Source organism: Myxocyprinus asiaticus, chromosome 40, assembly GCF_019703515.2.
Source record: "Myxocyprinus asiaticus isolate MX2 ecotype Aquarium Trade chromosome 40, UBuf_Myxa_2, whole genome shotgun sequence".
Classification (NCBI taxonomy): domain Eukaryota; kingdom Metazoa; phylum Chordata; class Actinopteri; order Cypriniformes; family Catostomidae; genus Myxocyprinus; species Myxocyprinus asiaticus.
Genome location: NC_059383.1, coordinates 22,250,235 through 22,272,224, shown reverse-complemented (window position 1 = coordinate 22,272,224; position 21,990 = coordinate 22,250,235). Strand labels below are relative to the sequence as shown.

Below are 21,990 nucleotides of genomic sequence, written 5' to 3'. Positions count from 1 at the left end.
TGCTGAAGCACCCCCAGATCATCACCGATCCTTTACCAAATTTCACAGTGGGTGCGAGACACTGGCTTGTAGGCCTCTCCAGGTCTCTGTCTAACCATTAGATGACCAGGTGTTGGGCAAAGCTGAAAATTGGACTCATCAGAGAAGATGACCTTACTCCAGTCCTCTACGTTCCAATCCTTATGGTCTTTTGAAAACCTCAGCCTGGCTCTTCTTTGCTTCTCATTGATGAACGGCTTTTTTCTAGCTTTGCACGACTTCAGCCCTGCCCCTAGGAGCTTGTTTCGAACCGTCCTTGCCATGCACTTCACCCCAGCTGCCGTTTGCCATTCTTTTTGTAGGTCACTTAATGTCATCCTACGGTTGTTGAGTGACATTCAAATGAGTTGGCGATCATCTAGGTAGCGGAGAGTCATTTTCGCCCTCTGCCGGTCTATAGCTTTGTTGTCTCCAATGTCTGCTGCTTGACCTTGTTCTTATGAACCACCGTCTTTGAAATTTTAAAGATGGAAGCAACCTGATGCTCACTGTATCTCTCTGCCAGTAAAGCCAGAATTGAACCCTTCATTTCCTCACTGAAAACTTTTTTTTTCAACTCATTTGGCATGGTCAACAGTTATTTTTTTATTCCAATTACTTTTGAGGTACTACTAGCACTGATCTTGCCATCCAGCTGGTCCTATTGCAAGAGGATAGTGATGACCACAGTAGTGGTTTTTATACTTTTTCTCATTAAATAAGTTTTATTTCAGGTGATCACCTAATCAGTACCTCATTAAGTAGAATGAGGTGTGCTTGTGTTGGAATTCAACAGACACTGGAATGGAATGGCTGCCATTTATGTTGAGATGCTGATTTAAGAAAATTTTTTTAGTGGTCTCTTAATTTTTTCCAGATCTGTATGTCTTGAAAAGCATCACCTCTTGGGCTCATTAGTGTGGCCTCCACTGCCTTGCCCCCATCACCACAGCGAGCTTCATCGAACGGGACACACTGCTCTCCCGTTCCTGCCACCACCTGAGCGTTATCCAGCAGCGGTCGTGCCCCATTCAGAGAGCGCACACAGAAGATCTGTCTGGAGTTAGTGTCTGACAGAAACAAGGAACCTGACACTGGATCCACTGCCAAGTAGTACTTGTGGCTTGGACTGTTGCTATGGAAATATAGCAAATGGGGGAATGTCTGTTAATAAAATCCTCTGGCAAACAGCATGGTTACCATGGTGAACATTATGAAATGTGAATGGTTCATTGCTGGTAAGGTAATTGGGGCTCAAAAAAGAAACTTTGATTTAAAAGAAAAAAATGAGTGAAAGTCTGGAACACGAATGAACGGCAGAATTCAGAACAGCTACAACATTATAGAAATTCTGCACAATGTAAATGAGTTTTCAGTTGTCAATGAAAGCACTGCATGGAAGGATCATTCAAATTGGCATGCAATTTACACATTGCTACATACACATATGATGGAATATTTTAAAGGTGCACTTTTTCCTCATTAAAAAAAAGAAACAAATAGTACTTTAAAAAAAGTTTAAAATCATGTCCAATCACATGAGAGGAAGAATCCAGTCTTATAAGTAACCTTATAAAAGCTCATTTATTTTACATGGAGTATATCGCTTCCTTGGGGCGGAAAAGTTGAGATCACAAGACCAGCTAAATACTCACTTTCTCAGTAGACCCTTTGTTGGACATGTAACGAATGAGGCTGGTATCCCTTCAGCCGACCACCAGAGGGAGCCCTCTCCCGAATACTGACACTGTACTGTTTCTTCTATGGTTACTTCCTGTTTGAACCATATAAATAGCCATGCTCTTCCATTGTGACTGCGAAGTATTGCCAGTTTCACTGCCTTACCAAGTGTTTTATTCATTGCCTGTTTATTTGCCTACTTGTTATGACCATTGTGCCTGTTTATTTGCCTACTTGTTATGACCATTGTGCCTGTTTCACTGGATTACCGTTATTGGATTACTGTTTTGCTCTGTTTGCCTGGTTGGACTGATTACCTGTGTAACGACTACTTTGCCTGCTTCAACGATAACGTCTCTGCCTAGTGTCTTGGATTTTTTTGCTGATTATAATAAACTGCTTGCATACGGATTCTACCTTCGCCTCCATGTCGAGTCCCTTACAGGACATTTGCGCTGGCAGAATAAACTGATCATGGCTGACAGTGAATAGCGAATTTCTATAATGGCATCGGTAACTGAAAGCATTTGCTTTTTTGTGAAGTTGCATCCATGCCACCAGGTGTCCAAAAAACTGCCATATCGGCCAGTGAAACACAGTTATGTAAAAATTATAAACATATGTACAGTAAACACTGAGTGAACCATTAACATTATACTGTATGTGTATTTATATTTACCTGTGTCTCAAATCTTTATTTCTTCATTTAGCAGGGACCATTGAAGAGAAAAAGAATGCATTAATTCCAAAATACCCTATATTAATATAACAGCTATTCTACTTATTAAAGACAACATGAAATCAAAATTAACCCAATTTACTGTCTTAATGTCCCTGGTCTAAAGGTGCACATGCACGTTACTTTAAATAATAATAATTAAAAAAAAAGTTTGTTTCCAAATCCTATTAATTTACTATTTCCACCTCAATAACACACATTCTTTTCTCCTAACATAATGAAGGCCACAGGAGCAGGGAAAAATATGATCAACCAATCCAATCAAAAGCCAATGGATTAAATCAACTCACCACACATTATTTAATTATCCATTTTCACCCAGAACTGTTACATTATGGAAATTAAATGTCTGAAAAATGTCAGAAAAATACTGTTACTTGTTGTCTTTTAAGTGTGCAAGCTATCAGCTTTACCTGAGCTCTAGTACAGCTGTTGTATTGAGGGATGGGTAGACCCTCCGCACAAAGTTTAGGTCACCCACATACAGGTTGCCCTCTCCGTCACAGGCTAAAGCTACTGGTGCCAGCAACTTGTTGCCCTCAGCCATTCCACTGCAGCTTGGGCAAGAGATGCTGCGTCTGCGCCCATTACCCATTATACTGTTGATTATGGGCGGCTGCTGCTGGGAAAGGAAGACATTCTCCCCACTGCCCTTATGAAGGATGCCTGCATGAAAATAAATCAAAACGCTGTCACTAACTGCAATTGAGTGAGATTTCAAATGTGACATAATTCTAATGATCTTTACACCCACAAATGTGACGCTTAAATGAAAGCATCAATTCCTAGACTATGACACATATATTGCGTTTCATGATCAACAGCCTGAAACCAGTAGTCATTAAAGACCTCATAATCATCAATAATGACCAGAAAAAATTCCCTGGTTCACTAAACACACCAAATTTCCCCCTAATACAGCAATTAAATTATAAGCAATGACAAATGTGTATAAAAAGGACAGTATTAGGGAGAGAGCGTGTGTTATTTTATAGTGTGATAGCATGCTCTCCATCTCTGTGTCCTTATTTGACTAGTCAGATTCCAATCACAAAAAAATTACTTTTCTTTTTATGTGTACCTCCATCTCTCCATCTCCTGATGCAGGGAAACAAGTAGGAAACACTTTACAATAAGGATGTATTCATTAACATTAGTTAACCCAATCGTTAAAATGAATTAACAATGAATTTTGAAGTTTTAATAATTTTGGTAAATTTTGATTCCAACATAAACTTATGCATTTTCACATTAAAAGTTGTATAAAGGAACCACAATTAATAAATGCTGTAAAAAAAAATCTTTGTTCATTGTTAAACTGTGATACCTAATGCATTAATGAATGTAAACAAATAGAATATTATTGTAATGTGCAACAAATAAGTCTCAGGAAAAAGAAACTTGTCATTGCACAAAATGCTAAATGCTGTAAGATAAACAGGTGGGAAACAGCACTCTGTTGAGACTTAATACGAACACTTTTCACAAAGTCAATAATGGACAGTTCATTTTGGACAAGCTTTTTAGACCTGCAGAAGGGACTTTATAGACCTGGGAAGGACTGTGTCTTTTTCATATTTAACTGTTAAGCATATTTTTCCCCTCGCCTGAATTCTAGAGCATTGTGAACTACAATTTCCAGCATGCCTACCTGGACTGATTACACACACACCTGTTCCCTATTTCAAGGACTATTTAAGCATTATACAAACTAAAGTCTATGCAAAGTCTTGTTTTGCCACTGCTAACATTTCTGATCGTTTATTCTGATTATTGCCTGCCTGTGTTTGACTCCTGCCTGTTTACCTATCGTTTGATCCTCTGCTACCTGCCCTTTTGATAACATCGGTTTCATCTGGATTTGTACTTTGTTTGCTGCCTGCCCTGAACCTTGCCTGTTTATGACCATGACTCTCATCTGTCTATGCTGTTCTATTGCTGGAGATTTACTCTGACTGCCTGTTTATGATTTGCACCTTTTCTAATAAACTGCACATGGATCTTAACCCCAGTTCTTCGGAGTCTGTCACAGAAGAATTCGCCAACTACTGATCCAGTGGCGCTCCTTCAATTGTCTACAGAGGTTTCCGCTCAAGCAAATGCGTTGGTTGTTCATCAACAACAACAACTCACCCGGCTGACTGCATTAACGGAGGAATTAGTAAAGACCTTACAGAACCTCCACATTCCTGCATCGGGCCAACCACCACAGGCATCTCAGCCAATTCCGGTAAATAACCCTCCCTCTCCGAACACCTTCACTGCCAATCTGTGACTTGCTTTTCCGGAAAAGTTTGATGGAACATCGTCTAAGTGCAAGGGATTTTTGATGCAGTGTTCGATGTTTGTGAAACAACAACCCACGCTATATCCCTCTGATGACAGTCGCATCTCTTTTGTTTGCTCCTTAATAACTGGAAGGGCTCTGGATTGGGCAACCGCAATATGGTCTAATGAGGGGGTCGAGGTTCACCACTCTCGATAATTTTCTCCAGCGTTTCCGAGAGGTGCTCGAGCATCCCGAGGGAAGAAAGAATGCTGGTGAGCTGTTACTCTCACTCCGACAGGAGAAAAACACTGCTGCTGTGTATGCGCTTTCATTCCACACTCTCGCCACTCAGACAGTGTGGGTAGAATACACACTTAAATTACTTTTCCGAAGGGGACTCACTCTGGAGCTACAATTGGAGCTGGCATGCCGCGATGAAGGCAAAAACCCTGGACCAGTTTACTGACCTAGCCATTCGTCTAGATAATCTCATCCGCTCACGGAGACCAGTCTGCTTCCCAACTGTCACACTGCAAACCACATTCAGCATGGGAGAGACAGAACCCATGCAGATTAAGTACACTCATCTGACGACAGAGGAGAAAGAACGCCGCATGAAGCAATGTCTGTGTTTATATTGCAGTCAGGCTGGACATCTACGAGCAACCTGTCCCGTACAGTCAGCCCAATCATCTAAACCGGTGGTGAGTAACGTCATGATTCCACTGTATACATCTTCCTGTATTAAGGTGCCTGTCACTATAACTGGTTTTAAGAACATAATCTCCAATCAGGCTATGATTTATTCAGGTGCCGCAGGCAATTTTATTGATGAGGATTTAGCCAAAATGTTTGAGATAACACTAATCCCTTGTGAATCTCCTTTGGCAGTGGCAGCATTAAATGGACGCCCTGGGTCTGGCCACATTCATTACACCACAACAGACATCACTCTCCAAGTTGGCACAATTCACACAGAAAGGACACGCCTCTATATCATTCATTCACCACACAACCCTGTAATACTTGGATTACCATGGCTTCAACAACACAATCCTCAAATTTCTTGGTGTGAAGGACAAATTTCCCAGTGGGACTCAACATGTTTCTCCAGCTGCCTAAAGCCAATTTCATCTGTTTCCATTGGAACCACTACTGTCTCAGAGGATTCACATCAGTGCTCAACCTACCCTCTGAGCATGACAACCTCGAAGCCTTTAGTAAGGCCAAAGCATCACAACTCCCTCCTCACCAACCTGGTGATTGTGCCATTGAACTGTTGCCCGGCACTACACTACAACAAGGGAGGATTTTTCCTTTGTCTGAACCCGAGGCTGAAGCTATGAAAAGTTACATTGAGGAGGAACTGTCAAAGGGTTTCATTCAACCATCCACCTAACCTGCAGCAGCCGGGTTCTTCATGGGCATGAAGGATGGCAGGCTCAGTCCTTGCATCGATTACCACACTCTCAACAACATAACGGTAGAGTTCCGTTATCCATTACCACTGGTTCCAGCAGCACTTGAACAGTTACGTACCGCAAGATACTTCACCAAGCTCGACCTTCGCAGTGCATATAATCTCATACGCAACCAGGAGGGGGACGAATGGAAAACAGCATTCTCCACCAGCAGTGGACACTACGAATATCTGGTCATGCCCTTCGGATTGTCTAATAGTCCTTCAGTGTTACAGTCATTCATAAATTATGTGTTCAGAGATATGCTGAACCGGTGGGTAATTGTATACATTGACAATATCCTCATTTACTCAAACTCCCTGGAAGAACACATCACCCATGTCAGAGCAGTCCTTCAATGTCTAATCCACCACCAGCTCTATGCTAAAGCCGAAAAATGTGAATTCCATCAGACCTCTGTGTCATTCCTAGGCTACATCATCAGCTCAGAAGGGGCTGCCATGGATGACAGCAAGGTATGTGCAGTGTTAAACTGGCCTCAACCCATATCCGTGAAAGAGTTGCAACGCTTCCTGGGGTTCATCAATTTCTACAGGCGGTTTATCAGGAATTTCAGTACAGTCGCTGCTCCACTGACATCTATGTTAAGGGGAGGGGGCACCAGACTGTGTTGGTCTACAATGACCCTCCAGGCCTTCAAGGACTTGAAGTCCCGTTTCACCTCCACCCCATTCTGCACCATCCTAACCCCAATACCCCATTCATAGTTGAAGTAGACACCTCCAACACAGGAATCAGAGCCATATTTTCACAACGACATGGTACGCCTCCAAAACCCTACCCTTGCGCTTATTACTCTCGAAAGCTATCTCCTGCAGAGCGAAACTACAATGTGGGCAACTGAGAATTACTGGCTATGAAAGCAGCTCTCAAAGAATGGTGACATTGGCTGGAGGGGGCAAGACATCCTTTCCTCATGCTAACGGACCATCGTAATATTTACGCTCGGCGAAAAGACTGAATCCGAGGCAGGCAAGGTGGGCTTTATTCTTTACCCATTTCATTTTCACCATTACATATTGTCCTGGTACAAAGAATTCCAAAGCCGATGCACTCTCTTGTCAGTTTGAGTCTGACACCCAGAACCAGACATCAGAACCCATCATTCCCACATTGTTAATCTTAGCTCCAGTCCAATAGGACATCATGACCGAAATCGCCCAAGCTCAGACTCAGGTCCGACTCCTCCTGACTGCCCTCCGGATAAGACCTACATACCACAACTCCTTCGGGAAAAGACCTCACAAGGGGTCCATACTACCACCAGTTCTGGACATCCAAGTATCGCAGCCACACTTCAACTGCTTCGGAACCATTTCTGGTGGAACACTATGCAGGCTGAAACCATCTCTTACATCAACAACTGTCCCACCTGCGCAGCAAACAAATCCTCCAAGCAACCTCCCGCAGGACTCCTCCAACTTCTGCCCATTCCCCATCATCCTTGGTCTCATCGACTTTATCACAGATCTCCCTGTCTCTCAAGGTAACACCACCATTCTAACTGTTATTGATTGATTCTCTAAAGCGTGTCAACTAATCCCTCTGCCCAAGCTGCCCAAAGCCTACGAGACTGCAGAACATCTTCTGCATCAGGCGTTTCGCTTCTATGGACTACCTGATGACATAGTCTCCGACAGGGGTCCACAGTTTACATCTCGGGTCTGGAAGGCGTTCTTTCAACAACTCAACATTAACATCAGCCTCACTTCAGGATACCATCCACAATCAAATGGCCAAACCAAATGCTTAAACCAGATCACATGCTTTCTTAGAATGTACTGTCACCAGAACCAAGCTGACTGGAGCCGGTATCTGCTTTTGGCATAGTATGCTCAAAATTCCCTTCAAAAGACGTCCATGGGAATGACCCCCTTTCAATGTGTGCTGGGATTTCTCTTGCTCACCACCAGAGGTCTCCCTCGCCTGAATTCTAGAGCATTGTGAACTACAATTCCCAGCATGCCTACCTGGACTGATTACACTCACATCTGTTCCCTATTTCAAGGACTACTTAAGCGTTACACAAACTAAAGTCTATGCAAAATCTTGTTTTGCCACTGCTAACATTTCTGAGTGTTTATTCTGATTATTGCCTGCCTGTGTTTGACTCCTCCCTGTTTACCTATCATTTGATTCTCTGCTGCCTGCCCTTTTGATAACATCTGTTTCATCTGGATTTATACTTTGATTGTTTGCTGCCTGCCCTGAACCTTGCCTGTTTATGACCACAACTCTCATCTTTCTATGCTGTTCTATTGCTGGAGATTTACCCTGCCTGCCCGTTTATGATTTGCACCTTTTCTAATAAACCACACATGGATCTTAACCCCAGTTCTTCGGAGTCTATTTTACAATTACAGTGCCACTGTGTTCTCTTTACATTCATAGGTCCTTATGAAAACCTGGATAGTATGTTTTTTAAAATTTTTATTAAAACATACTGTTGGCATACTGTAATTATGATCAGTTTTTTTTTTCTCTTTTAAAAACATTATTAGTGCACAAATATTTTACAATGTGTGTACTACACAATATATACAAGGCTGTGTACAAGAATAAAACATTTGCACAATGTTTTAATTGAAAACATTTAATTATCTGCATCATGCATACTTTCCATCTCATCTTGTTGACAAAATCCAAACAAAGCTTTGTTAAGAAACTGTACCAAAGTTCATTGTCGGGCAGATAAAGGAGGAAGTGGGAGCCGGTTTCCACGATCCATGTGAGTCAGGTTTTAATTCTTAATACACAGCAATCACTTTACAGCTTAAAAATACAAAGAGTGGCTTTTCAGCATACACAAATAAAGTTCCGCTTTTCAGCAATCAAACAAAACACTCAGTGATAAACACGCAGTCTCTTGTGTGTCCCTCTCCCTCTCTCTGTGCACCGGGCCATTTTTATTTCCCCCGTCTCTCACTGCAAACACAGAAACTGTAATTACCAGCAAATTCATCTCAGGTGAACCTCCTTTCCACTTCCTCTCTCCCCAGACGAGGACTCGACCACACCCTCGCATCCACATACCCCCACCGCCCGACTCAGGCCGGGGGAACTATCTGGTCTGCCCACTCCCCCCTCCTTCTAGAGAGGAAGTCTGTGACAGTCATCTGCGCCCCCGGTCTGTGGACCACCTCGAACGTAAATGGCTGGAGTGCCAGATACCAACGGGTGATCCAGGCGTTGGCATCCTTCATGTGGTGGAGCCATCGGAATGGGGCATGGTCCGAACAGAGGGTGAATGCCTGTCCCAACAAATAGTAGTGGAGAATAAGGACCGCCCACTTGATGACCAAACACTCCTCCTCTATGGTGCTGTACTTCGTCTCTCTCATAGAGAGCTTCCGACGAATGTACAGCACCAGGCGATCCTCCCCCTCCACCACCTGGGACAGTACATCACCCAGTCCCCTGTCCCATGCGTCCATCTGTAAAACAAAAGGGAGAGATAAATCGGGGAATGCAGAAGTGGCCCGCCACAAAGTGCAGCTTGTACCTGTGTGAAAGCTTGTTGGCACGGCTCCGTCCACTGGACTGGGTCTGGAGCTCACTTTTTAGTGAGATCATTCAGCGGACTGATGATGTCCGAATAATTAGGCACAAACCTTCAATAATAGCCAGCCAGCCCCAGGAACTCTCTCACCTCCTTTTTGGTCTTGGGTCTTGGGCAGGTCGCAATCACTGCGGTTTTATCAATTTGGGGTCGCACCTGTACATGCCCTAATTGGAACCCCATATACCATACCTCCACCCTCCCAATTGCGCACTTATTCGGGTTTGCTGTGAGGCCTGCTCATCTCAATGACCATAGAACGGCCCCTAGATGCTGCATGTGCCACTGCCAATCATTACTGTAAATAATGATATCATCCAAATAAGCAGCGGCATACGCAGTATGCGGTCTGAGGACTCCACATAAGAGCTGAAACATAGCCAGGGCCCCAAACAAACCGAACAGAAGGGTCACAAATTGGTGTAACCCAAACGGTGTGGCGAAGGCCATTTTCTCACGGGACATTGGCGTTAAGGGGATCTGCCAATAACCCTTTGTTAAATCCAGTGTCGAATAAAAGTGAGCCGTGCCCAACCGATCGAGCAGTTCATCAATACGAGGTATTGGATATGCGTCAAATTTCGAGACTGCGTTGACTTATAATCCACACAAAACCGGACCAAGCCAACGCTCTTAGGCACCAGAACCACCAGGCTGGCTCAATCACTGTGGGATTCTTCTATTACTCCCATATCGAGCATGTTGTCTTGATGTGGTGTTCTATGGAGATTAGTGTGGCCGGGGAGAGGCGAGAACACGTCAGATAAATTTTTGCGATCTGGCAACCTCCGTACGTTTTGATGGTGAGAGGTGGTCTCCACAAGGGACCGGGGTGAACTGATTGGCTTTTAGACTCACCTCCGGACTGAGCTCATCCCTCTCCGGAACTACCATCACCAAGGATACGGGGACTGCCTCTCTCCATGATTCTGGTAGGTTGAAGTGGTAAATTTGACGAGCCTTGCCCCTATCCATACACACTACCCTATAGTTGACTTCCCCAACTCGCCGTGTGACCTCAAAGGACCCTAGCCACTTCGCAAGTAATTTAGAGCTCGATGTGGGCAGTAATAAAAGCACTTTATCTCCCGGTGCAAATTCCCATAGCCGAGCTCCCCTGTTATACAGCCGGGACTGACATTCTTGCGCCTATAGCAAATTCTCCTGTGATAGATGCCCCAGTGTGTGGAGTTTTGCTCTCAGGTCAAGAACATATTGAATTTCATTTCTGCTCTGTGAAGATCCCTCTCCCAATTTTCCTTCATGACATCTAACACGCCATGGGGCTTACGCCCATATAACAATTCAAATGGGGAAAACCCAGTGGAGGCTTGCGGGACCTCTCGCACTGCAAATAACGGGTTCGAGCCACTTATCCCAATCCGAGTATCTTCGTGCACAAACTTATGAAGCATATTTTTTTAAGGTCTTATTTAATCGTTCGACCAAGCTGTCTGTTTGTGGATGGTACACGCTTGTCCGAATCTATTTAATACTCAATAATTCATACAGCTTGCGTAGTATACGTGACATGAAAGTAGTGCCCTGATCAGTGAGGATTTCTTTCAGAATCCCCACTCGGGAGATTATTCTGAAAAATGCCACACTATGTGCTGAGATGTTGCAAACAGCACTTCATATATAGCATCAGAATGCAATCTTCCTACACATGTAATTAGTTATTTATTTGGATTGTATTTTTTTTTCCTGCTTATTGAAAGTCGAGCATGTTATGTTACTCTTTATTGCAGCAGCATTACCTTCAGCGGCGCACGTGTTACCTCAATAGAAACAAGTTTAAGAAACTGAGGTAAGATATCAGTAGACATTTTCAAACACAAGTTTTGCAGGTTTTAAAGTGTTTTTTCTGAATACATAAATATGTGGTGTAACTTTTGTTTACGTTGAACATTCATTGTGGTTATTTTCTTAGGCTAAATGAATATTAGCTATGTAACTAATGTTAGCTTAAGAAAATAGCCACAATGAATAACAGTGTAGCTCACCAAGTTTGCTTTTTTGGTCAAGTTGGATATCTACTTACAGATCAACACCGGTGATACAACTGATGAATATAATGTGGGCTTGCATTAATTATCTGTGTGTGATATGCACTTTTTGCAGTGCAGGCCTGAACACGGCCCAACTCGCGGGCATAATTTCTAAAGTGGTCAACTGGAATTCACAAGGAGCACATGGATATTGTAGAAGATAAACAAGGTAAGTTTGCAGTTTTGATTTTAATAATCATCTCATTGAATGTTAGATAAAACTGAAATTGGTTTGCAACAGGAGGAAAAAGCTGTATGAGGAGACAATTGTCAGCCTGGCTTCACTGAAGAGCTGTTTTAACAGGTAAGAGAATAGACAACAATAGCGAAGTAAAAAAGATTATACTATCTGTTTTTATTTGCAGTGTAGATACTTTTGCAACATGCAGTATAACAATAGGCTTATAAAATTACTGTGTTTCAGATAGTTATAACTTTTAATGTTAATAGAAATGTTGACCCAAAAATGTAAATTCTGTCATCATTTACTTAACCTCATGCCCTTCCAAATTCATGTGACTTTCTTTTGCAGAACCCAATAGCTTCTTTTGGTCACCATTGACTTTCATTATATGGTCAAAAACATTCTTTAAAATATTATCCTTTGTGTTCCACAGATAAAGTCATACAGGTTTGGAAGGACATGAGGTTGAGTAAATGATGACAGAATTTACATTTTGGGTGAACTATCCCTTTTAATGTATGTATAATACATTTCTCATCTCTTTTTTTATTTTTATTTTTTATCTTTGTTACATATTGTTATATATTAAAAAAAAATCATTTTCAAAATTTAATTTCTAGGGATGGGCTTGACTCTTGCAGAGAGGGTTGCTGGCAGTAGGAACTGATCTTTATTTCTTACTGATTTTTTATCACTACAAGCTTGCCCAGAGTTTTCCTAAGCTGTTTGGAGTGTGTGGGGATGTGAACGTGGTCACGTGTCTGTAAGTGGGGAGAGGAAGTGGTAAGAGCCATTACCTGGTGGTTACTGACTCTAAACATCTGTCTATCATTTCAGTGACAGCAGAGAAGGGCTTTAAAAGGCCGGCGGAATGCCAGATCGGGGAGAGAGACCGAGTCACTCACACACCCAGACTGGAACTGAACGCTGAAAAGCTGTTTATATTTTGCACCTATAGAGTTTATGTTGAATGTTATCATTGAAGCTGATGTGTGTAAACTGAAGTTATTGCTGAAAAGCGAAACCCTGAGAATTAAAAAGAACCCACGTGGATTGTGAAGTCAGCTCCCGCTTTCTTCTTTCCTCCAACCTTCAGAATGTTACATTGTGATGCAGCACATGTTTCCTTGGCAATGAAGTGGAACCTTATGTTAGTGTAGCTTTCTGCAATGCACATTATGAGTATGAAGATGTGATTGTTGTATGGTTCTAGGTTGAACGTGTGCCTCAAGTTCCTTGAATGCAGAACCACCATGGAGTTCCAGAACCTTTGTGGAGACCCTAGATTTAAATTTGGTGTCAAATCCAGAGATGGGCCTTGTGAGTGTGTGCTGTTGAATAAATCTCTCAGCTGTCTTGCAGACTTTCAGGACGCTGTCTGACGGTCTGATAAGTCCACCTTGGGACTTCATGTCGATCAGTGTGTGTCCAAGTTCATCTTGGGTAGAGCTCTTGACACTAAGTGCTGATAAACAGGTAGTGCACTGAATCTTCTTCATAGTGGTTTTAACTACAAAGCCTGCTATGTACACCACCACAGCCTCTTTGAACATGGACAAGCTGGGAAGACTTACAGTGATGTTATTCTCTGTGTCATCTGTTTCAGGCTGAATGTCACTTTGCCGAAATGCCAGCATATCAGAAGGTGTTGCCTCCAGTACCACTGTGCTATCCAGTGGAGAACAGTTGCCACTAGCTCTGATGGCATGTCTTGCTACCATTCTTTTGAAAGCTGGCTTAAATTGCCTTGCTGTGGGATTGTTGTTAAATCCATTAGCAGATTTGTTCCTACATATCTTCAAATTTATATTGTATTGTTCAGTGTAATAGTACATTTTTGTGTGTACTTGGAAGCTTTTGTTATTGAACAAATATATGCAGTTGCAATAGAAATTATTCAACCCCCCTGATCAGCAGTGCATTCTGGTGATGTGAATTAAAACACAATCAACTAAAACCTCAGTAAACAGTCAAAGTAAGTTTTTAATACATATTTGAGTGATTTTGAGAACAAAGAGTTCAGTTTACCCAAATTTTAAAATAAAAAATAACTAATTCTCTCCACAAATGTCATGTCAAAAATATTCAACCCCCAAAGTCAATCATTTGTGGAGCATCCTTTATAAGTGTAAGTGTTCTCAGGCTTCGGACACCTCTCTATTAGAATTTATACACATTTCTCATGAGCAAAAGCTTCCAGCTCATTGACATGCTTTGGTTTCTGTGCTACCACTGCTTCCTTGAAATCACAACAAAGGTTTGCAATGGGATTTTAATGATGGACTGAAAGGGCAATTTAAGGACATTCCACGACCTATCCCTGAACCAGATTTTGGACAACTTGGATGTATCCTTGGTGTTATTGTCAGTGATCACTGAGCTTCAATTTACACACTGAAGGCATCACATTTTTCATGCCAAAATGGCCTGATACCTGAAAGAATCATGGTGTCAGTCACATAGTCAGGATAGCCGTTTCCTGCAGCCGCAAAACACCCCCATAACAGGACTGACCCACCCCGTGCTTGACTGTGGGGATGGTGTCGTTCTTGTCATCTTACTCCAGATGTACGGCTGACCCATGGGTCTAAAACTCATTTTCAGTTTAGTGTCATACGTCTATAAAACCTTCTTCCAGGACTCCACAGGTCTTTCCTAATTACTTCTTGAATATTCAAGTCAACATTTCCCTTGGTGAAGTTTTGCTTTCTTCCACACCCCAAGAAGGTTGCTGTTGTACCATATTTAAAAAATGTATGAATAATGCTGCCAACTTTGTCTATTGGAAATTGAAGTGCCTTGGAAATGTACTTTTAGCCATGACCTTTCTTGTGTAATGAAATAATCTCCTCTATTAGCTTTTGAGAAAGCTTATTTTTAATAGCATTTTTTGCATAGAAATACATTTTTGCTTACAACACTAAACTTAAATTTTAAAACTTAAATAAGTGCCATTGCAGATTGATGACTTAATTTTGTTTTAAGACAATTACTTGTGTAGCCTTACATATTTAAGAAACAGCTACATGCAACAGGGGTTGAGTAATTATGAAATGGCTGTATTTAAAAACAATCCTGCTATTTAGAAATATTAGGTTATATATTCACACTATGACTTTGAATGCGTCACTCAACTGATACAGATGTAAAGTTTAAAAATTCTGGGTCATCAGAAAAGCTTACCTTTGTAAATCATTATTATCTTGTGGGGGGGGGGGGAGTTGAATAATTTCTATAGCAATTGTATGTATGATTTGTGTGCATAAATGTCAATAAACCTCTTTCTGATTATGATTTAATAGATATGGGGATTGTGGAAATATTGATTTATTGATTGGCCAATAATTAAATGCTCACTAGCTGGTAACTACATATTCCAGAAATGTATAAATGAATGCAAATGCATGGGATAATTCCTTTAAGTAAAAGTAAATTAATATATATTCTACATACTGCATATAAACTTGTGTATATATATACACTATACTACATTTTTATATTTGGCTCTTCTGGATTTATTCTGAAGAGGGACTGAGTTACAATATCAACACAAAGCTAGTCATTTTTATTAACAATCACTGATCTCAGTGATTATAACTTTTTAAAACTCTATGAAGGTAGAGAAACGTTGCATCCTGTAACAATCTGCAGATGTCACAATTGGATACATTTGCTTTAAAAAAGGGGTAATTTATACACTCTGATGTTGTATTTTTACTGTTGATTATTAAAGATTATGATCGTTATCCCCACTCTACATGGGGATAACGACTCATTTGTGCTTAATAGGTACATAGTCAGTATAAATTACAACCTGTGGGCACTTTTGACACATCCTTTAGTTAATGTTGTTTCGCAGTTAAATGCAGCACATCGGGTCATCTTGAGAGTTTCGTCCATTGGCGGTCGTTGCCCTCTTTCGGCAGGGAATAGTAAAATGGTTGCCAGAGCTCTTCCGGTGGCTTGACCTACTGCTGGCAGTTTAGAATTCTATGAGCAATCCAGTTTTATAGAGTATAGGTCAGTGGGTCAAATGTATGCTTAAGGGTTTCGTCTTGTGTCTGCTCCAGAGGGAAATCCCCAGCGGGAATTACCCAAAGGGCTGGGGAAGCCAAGGCTGATCCTGATACGGAGCTGATGTAGATGGCCCCATTCCATCTCCCCAGTCAGCGCATTGCACACCCCACACCATATCACTGTATTACAGGACCCATCCACACACAACCCCTTTAACAACGCTGAAAAAGCTGACGCAAGTCATGAGAAAGTCATACCCCTCAACGTGTATAAACATCAGTCACTTTTACATTAATAGCTCTTCCGCCCTTTTCTCTCCGTGATGGTAGACTCACATGCCGATGCTGAAGTAAACCAACAAAATGCACCTCTCATTCAGTCAGTCGGTACATGTATCAGGTCATTCAGTTTGTTTATGAATGAGAAGTGAAATGCGAATGTGCCGCTTCTTACTGTGCATGCGCTGCCGTAGCCAAGCACCTCACTGGCTGTTGCTGTAACCAATCAAGCGATCTGCCTTGGTTGGACCGAGATTGCCAAGCACACGACTGGTTGCTGCTGTAATCAACCATGAGGGTGTAAGTGCCCTTAACCGTAGATGTTGTTTCACAATGCACAGCTGGTGGCAGTGACAAAACGATATGAATTTGTGTATTTGATTCCTATTTCGAGTCCCGATCGTTCAATGTTTTTGAACATGTAATGAAAACCTTGCTAGCAACAGTCAAACTGTTTTATTATATTGAAATATTTCCAGAACAAATAATTATTTTACAGGACATTTAGGTATTTTTGAAATTTTCCATGACTGGAAATCTGCATTGCAAAATTCCAGGTTTTCCAGGATGCATGGATATAGCAGGTGTGGGTGAGAAACAGATCAAAATTTAAATATAAATTATCCTCCCTGCTCAGTCATTCTCCACTTCAACTTTCACATTCTTCTTCTTGTGTTTTTGGCAGGGAGAAGAATTTCTAACAAAAAAGGACTTAAATATTGATCTGTTTCTCACCCACACCTATCATATCACTTCTGAAGATATGGATTAATACACTGGAGTCATCCGGATTACTTTTGAGCATCAAAATTTTGGCACCCATTCACTTGCATTGTATGGACCTACAGAGCTGAAATATTCTTCTAAAAATTGTAATTTGTGTTCTGCATAAGAAAAAGTAATACACATCTGGGATGGCATGAGGGTGAGTAAATGATGAAAGAATTTTCATTTTTGGTTGAACTATCCCTTTAAGCAACTTTCTCACAATAAACGGCTTTCTGGTATCCATGTACAAAGTGATCATTATTATCTGTGTTTTTGAAAGTAACTTAAATGTAATGTGATTACTTTTACATTGAGGTAATCTGTAAAGTCAGTAATCTTATTTCAAAACAAGAGTAGCAACAAATAATTTGTAATGAATTACTTTTTTGAGGAATTTAAGGAATAAGGAATATCACTGTATGTGTCTATGTATATGTCAATGATGCATGTATTTCTGCATGAATGGTTTTAGGGACGTACCGCTGCGGATGTTCAGCATGTGATGTTTGTCTAGAGACCAGCCACCCAAGTTTGAGGGGTTGAGCTCGTACCCCTGCAGCACAGCTGTCCTCTTTTCCCATATGATTTGACTAGGACATGTCTCATGTTCGTACCCCACAGACACTATAAACAAAGGGAGACAGACAAACAGAAAGTGAAAAGAGAGATTAGGAAGAAACGTGAAGATTTGAAGAGAAAATGACAGAGGGAGAAGACACTTAGAGGAAAGCAAACACACACATATACATTCACTCACACCTCACTGTGCTATCTTAATTAAACTCTCCATCACAGAGCGGGGACATAACAATTCATTAGTTCACAGGGGGAACTTTATGCCGATGGTGTAGACCATAATGGATGAGAGAGACAATCTCATTAAACTCTGAAACAATCAGTGTTTTGGAGCTCGAATTAAGAGAATGCATTTGGAAAAGACAATAAAGAAAAGAAACACTATAACAGTGAGGCACTTAAATGTACATAACTGTCTCTTGGCACACGTCCATCTTGCCTCAAGATCATATCCCACTTACCCAGAGCTTCGGTCAGGCCATAGACCCTCTGCCTGTAGGCATCAGTCTTGTCCCATATGTAGGTGTACGCCAGGTTAGGGGAGGCATGGAACCATTTCTGGAGGAGATGGCCCTCCACTGCCACCATCAGGTGCACCTTGGCCAGGCTGAGAGGCACTATAGCTGGGGTCATGATCACTTTGAGCAGTGAGAGGTAGCCTGAGGTCCTGGAGCTCAGATAACACAGCTTAAGACCCGTGCCGGGAATCTCTACCTGCTCATGAAGGACCTGGACAGTGGGAGGAAAGATAACAAGAGAGAAACAGTAAAATTAAGGTAAATGGCTTGGCACTAGTCTAGTTTGGGGTTTCACAACTAGTCAATTAGTTCTGCCACTGGTTGACATGCTGGGACTGCACTGACTTGTCTGGATCACAAGACCCAAAAATAAAAATTCTAAACATGGCGATAACCAGAGGAAAATTCCTTTATCCATAAAATGCCACTCATCTGCACTCTCTGTCTATGGTAGATGCATGATATCTTTTCTGGACTACTAGTCGACTAAGAAAAATTAGTAGTAATAAAAGCCTAGAATTTGCCATAACTAATTTCTTGCAGTCTTAAAGAAATTACCTTGAAGAGAAGATAAAAGAAATGCAAAGTGAGCAGTGGAGAGAAACAGTGATTGAGAGAATTTCGGAGAACATAAGCGAGTGAAAATGAGTTCAAGAGAGAAAAGGGAGAATAAAAGACCAGCTGAGAGTAAAAAGGGAAAATAAGATATTAAAGTGAAATGAAGAAGGTTGACTTTGAAAATAAATGGAGTGGAGAGAACCTATGTGAAAATGACAGAAATGAGAAGTGATATGAGTGGTGTGGAATGTGCCACCTGGCTCTCTGGCAGGATGTGTCTCTCTGAAGGATGGGAGCTGAAGAAAGAGGACAGCGGTGAGGGCAGCAGGATGGGATCAGGCCTGGCAAAACCGCTCAAGTCACAGCTGGCCGTGGTCTTCTCATCCGTTTGTAGTACCAGAGTGTCCATGGCGTAAAAGCGATTCCAGGGCAGCCACACCGTCTGCTCCTGACTTAGAAATGGAGCCCGCTCGAACCGTAGAGTCAGAGCACCTCCACCATTGGCCACCAGATCAAATCTGGAGATAACCAGCAAAAGATTGAAGAACACAACAATAAAAACAAATTAAAGCTCACTGCTATTGTATTGGAGGTCTAAAACATTCTTTATAACTCAGATATTAAGTGACTGTAAACACACAAAAACTACTTGAAACTACTTGAACCTTGAAACTTGAACTACTACACTAAATTAGGATAGGGAATTTCTCAGCCACCAGAAGTCCATCAGGTGAAATACCTGATTGCGCGGATTTCCAATTAGATGAGTGCATTTCACCATGCAAAGTTATTTGTGACCAAGACTTAATAGGCCAGAACACATTCTTGTGTTAAAAAAGCTAGACGCAGCATAACCAACGAAACAGAATAGAGCTGCTTTTTTAAGTTAAAGCTATTTTCACTTGACACGGTGTCTTAATGTTTGCTCTTGAGCGAAACATTGAAAAAACAGTGAGACGTGTGAAAGATGGCCGTTTAGCACAACAGAAACACATACTCTGCAGACGAATGCAATATATAATTGGTCTAAACGCTCTGAACAGTTTTTTTTCCATTTGTCAAAATACAAAAAATATCACACTTCAAAAGCTATTTACACATGCAAGCTTCAAAATGAAACAACTCTAGAACTGTCCCCTTCTTCAATACAATTAAAAACTTAATGATCAGGCATGCAATTTGTTTGGAATTGACTAGTGCAATAGGAGACAAAAGGAAAAAAAAATGTTCTAAATAAGTCAAATATTTTCTCATACAGATACAAAATATCAAATGACATAATATTAACTTGATTAACTTGAGTTTATACATTCTAAATATTCAAAAGTATGCAATCTTAAAAGGGATAGTTCACCCAGAAATGAAACTTCTCTCATGATTTACTCACCCTCCTAGATATCCCAGGATGTGTATAATTTTCTTTCTTCTGCAGAACACAAATAAAGATTTTTAGAAGAATATCTCAGCTCTGCAGGTCCATACATAATCCATATAAAGGGAGCATAAAAGTAATCCATATGACTCCAGTGGTTAAATCCACAATTTCTAAAGCAATATGATATGTGTGGGTGAGAAACAGATCAATATTTAAGTCATTTTTTATCATAAATTCTCCTTCTTGCCCAGTGGAGGGCGGTATTCACGAAGAATGTGAATCACCAAAAACAGAAGAAATAGAAAGTGAAAGAAAATCTGCTCTCACCCACACCTATCATATTGCTTCAGAAGATATGGATTTAACCACCAGAGTCGTCTGGAATACTTTTATGTTGCCCTTACAGTATGTGGATTTTGGAGCTTCAAATTTTTGGCACCCATTCACTTGCATTGTATGGACCTACAGAGATATTCTTCTAAAAATCTTCTATTGTGTTCAGCAGATGAAAAAGCCTTACACATCTGGGATGGCATGAGGGTGAGTAAATCATGAGAGAATTTTCATTTTTGGGTGAACTAACCCTGCAAACAATTAAAAAAAATAAAAAAGGTATATTTTAAATATGCAGAATATATCTTGAACCTATTATGAAATTATGTCTCTAAACACTATCATAACATAAGGTAAAAAAAAAAGAAAAGGTTTTGACACTTACTTGCCATCTTGCCGGGTCATGGTATAACCATAGTGAGGAAACTTCACAAAGGTAACATTGACACCCACCAGAGGAGTTCCATCTGAGGTCAAAACCTGTCCTCGAATCAGAGATGCCAGGCTTCACACACACACACACACACAAGTTATATGAGAGCACCATCTTCAGACACAAATTCTAATAATGAATCATGTCATGCATATGTACATCTCAGCACTACCTGGCATTGAAAGGGTTGATTCCTGGGATGCTGTGAGTGCTGTCTTTACCCACAAGCATCTTGATTCTGTCATAGAAGGAGGGCACTTTCTGGACCTCTGATTGGCTCTGCTGAATGACCTGGAGCGGGTCACGTGATCCACGGCACAGAGGATTGGTCAGACAAGAGCTCTGCGTGCAGCAGTCCGGATCCATGCAGTCTACCAGGCCATCTGAGTGGAACGTTATGGCATGGCATGAGTATTAGCAGGTGGTATGCATTAGCAGTGTGACATATATTTATTTTTTATTGAAGCACAACCCCCCCCCCCCCCACACACACACACATATACACACAAACAATTTTGCGATTTAGGATCGACAGAAGGTTTAAGGAGACTTTTGAAGTCTCTTAGTTCGCCTGCCATCTTATTCTCATGGTATGTACTTCTGTTGAACCCTTCTCAGTTCAAACTCCAGTGATGCTTTGATGTCAATACAGGGAGCCAAATAATACGAATCAAAAACCATAATAAGCTCAAAAGCAGAACTTCATATCATTACGGAAATGAAAATGAACTAGTCTATTTATTTATGCCCATGCGGTAATGAGCTCGGCTGACAGAAGTGAAGTAGATCCTTGAATCGAACAATGCTCTAGTTTATCTCTCTCTCTCCCAGTTTCACTTTTAGAGAACTCACATCAAAGTCATGGAGGGCATCGCTCACGCCCCTGAGAGCTTCCCCTCCTGTTTCATCTTTCTCTCTTTCTTTTCTTTTATTTTCTACATCTCACTCTGTGCAATATACACACACACACACACAGATAATTTAATTCAATTAATTGATTCAATTGAAGTACTGGACATAAATGGATGACACACTGTGTCAGAATCCTCAGAATAGAATTTTTATACTGTACAAACTATAGATTCTAACCCCTAACCCTATCCCTCACAAAAAACGTTCTGCATTTTTACATTTTCAAAAAAAAACATTGTTT

General features: G+C 41.1%; 1 protein-coding gene and 1 long non-coding RNA gene across 5 annotated transcripts in view; one reads left to right on the top strand and one right to left on the bottom strand.

Moving 5' to 3' along the window:
- LOC127430904 (teneurin-2-like) overlaps positions 1-21,990 on the bottom strand; it is a 338,869-nt gene that overhangs the window by 14,923 nt on the left and 301,956 nt on the right. Inside the window, exons 20-27 of the mRNA XM_051681046.1 lie at positions 21,010-21,220; positions 20,790-20,909; positions 18,953-19,214; positions 18,082-18,349; positions 17,525-17,668; positions 2,851-3,103; positions 2,378-2,398; positions 921-1,153 (exon numbers count right to left, since the gene is read on the bottom strand). Coding sequence (XP_051537006.1) covers positions 921-1,153; positions 2,378-2,398; positions 2,851-3,103; positions 17,525-17,668; positions 18,082-18,349; positions 18,953-19,214; positions 20,790-20,909; positions 21,010-21,220 — 1,512 coding nt within the window. The remainder of the gene's footprint in view (positions 1-920; positions 1,154-2,377; positions 2,399-2,850; positions 3,104-17,524; positions 17,669-18,081; positions 18,350-18,952; positions 19,215-20,789; positions 20,910-21,009; positions 21,221-21,990) is intronic.
- LOC127431127 (uncharacterized) lies at positions 3,796-15,192 on the top strand. 4 transcript variants are annotated; one of them, XR_007895531.1, is made up of 6 exons: positions 3,796-5,410; positions 5,598-11,556; positions 11,871-11,966; positions 12,039-12,101; positions 12,415-13,457; positions 13,588-15,192. It is a non-coding gene; the product is annotated as an uncharacterized LOC127431127 (long non-coding RNA). The 4 variants fall into 4 exon arrangements; XR_007895530.1 differs by having other exon boundaries at positions 12,039-12,497; positions 12,602-13,457; XR_007895529.1 differs by having other exon boundaries at positions 11,876-11,966; positions 12,039-13,457.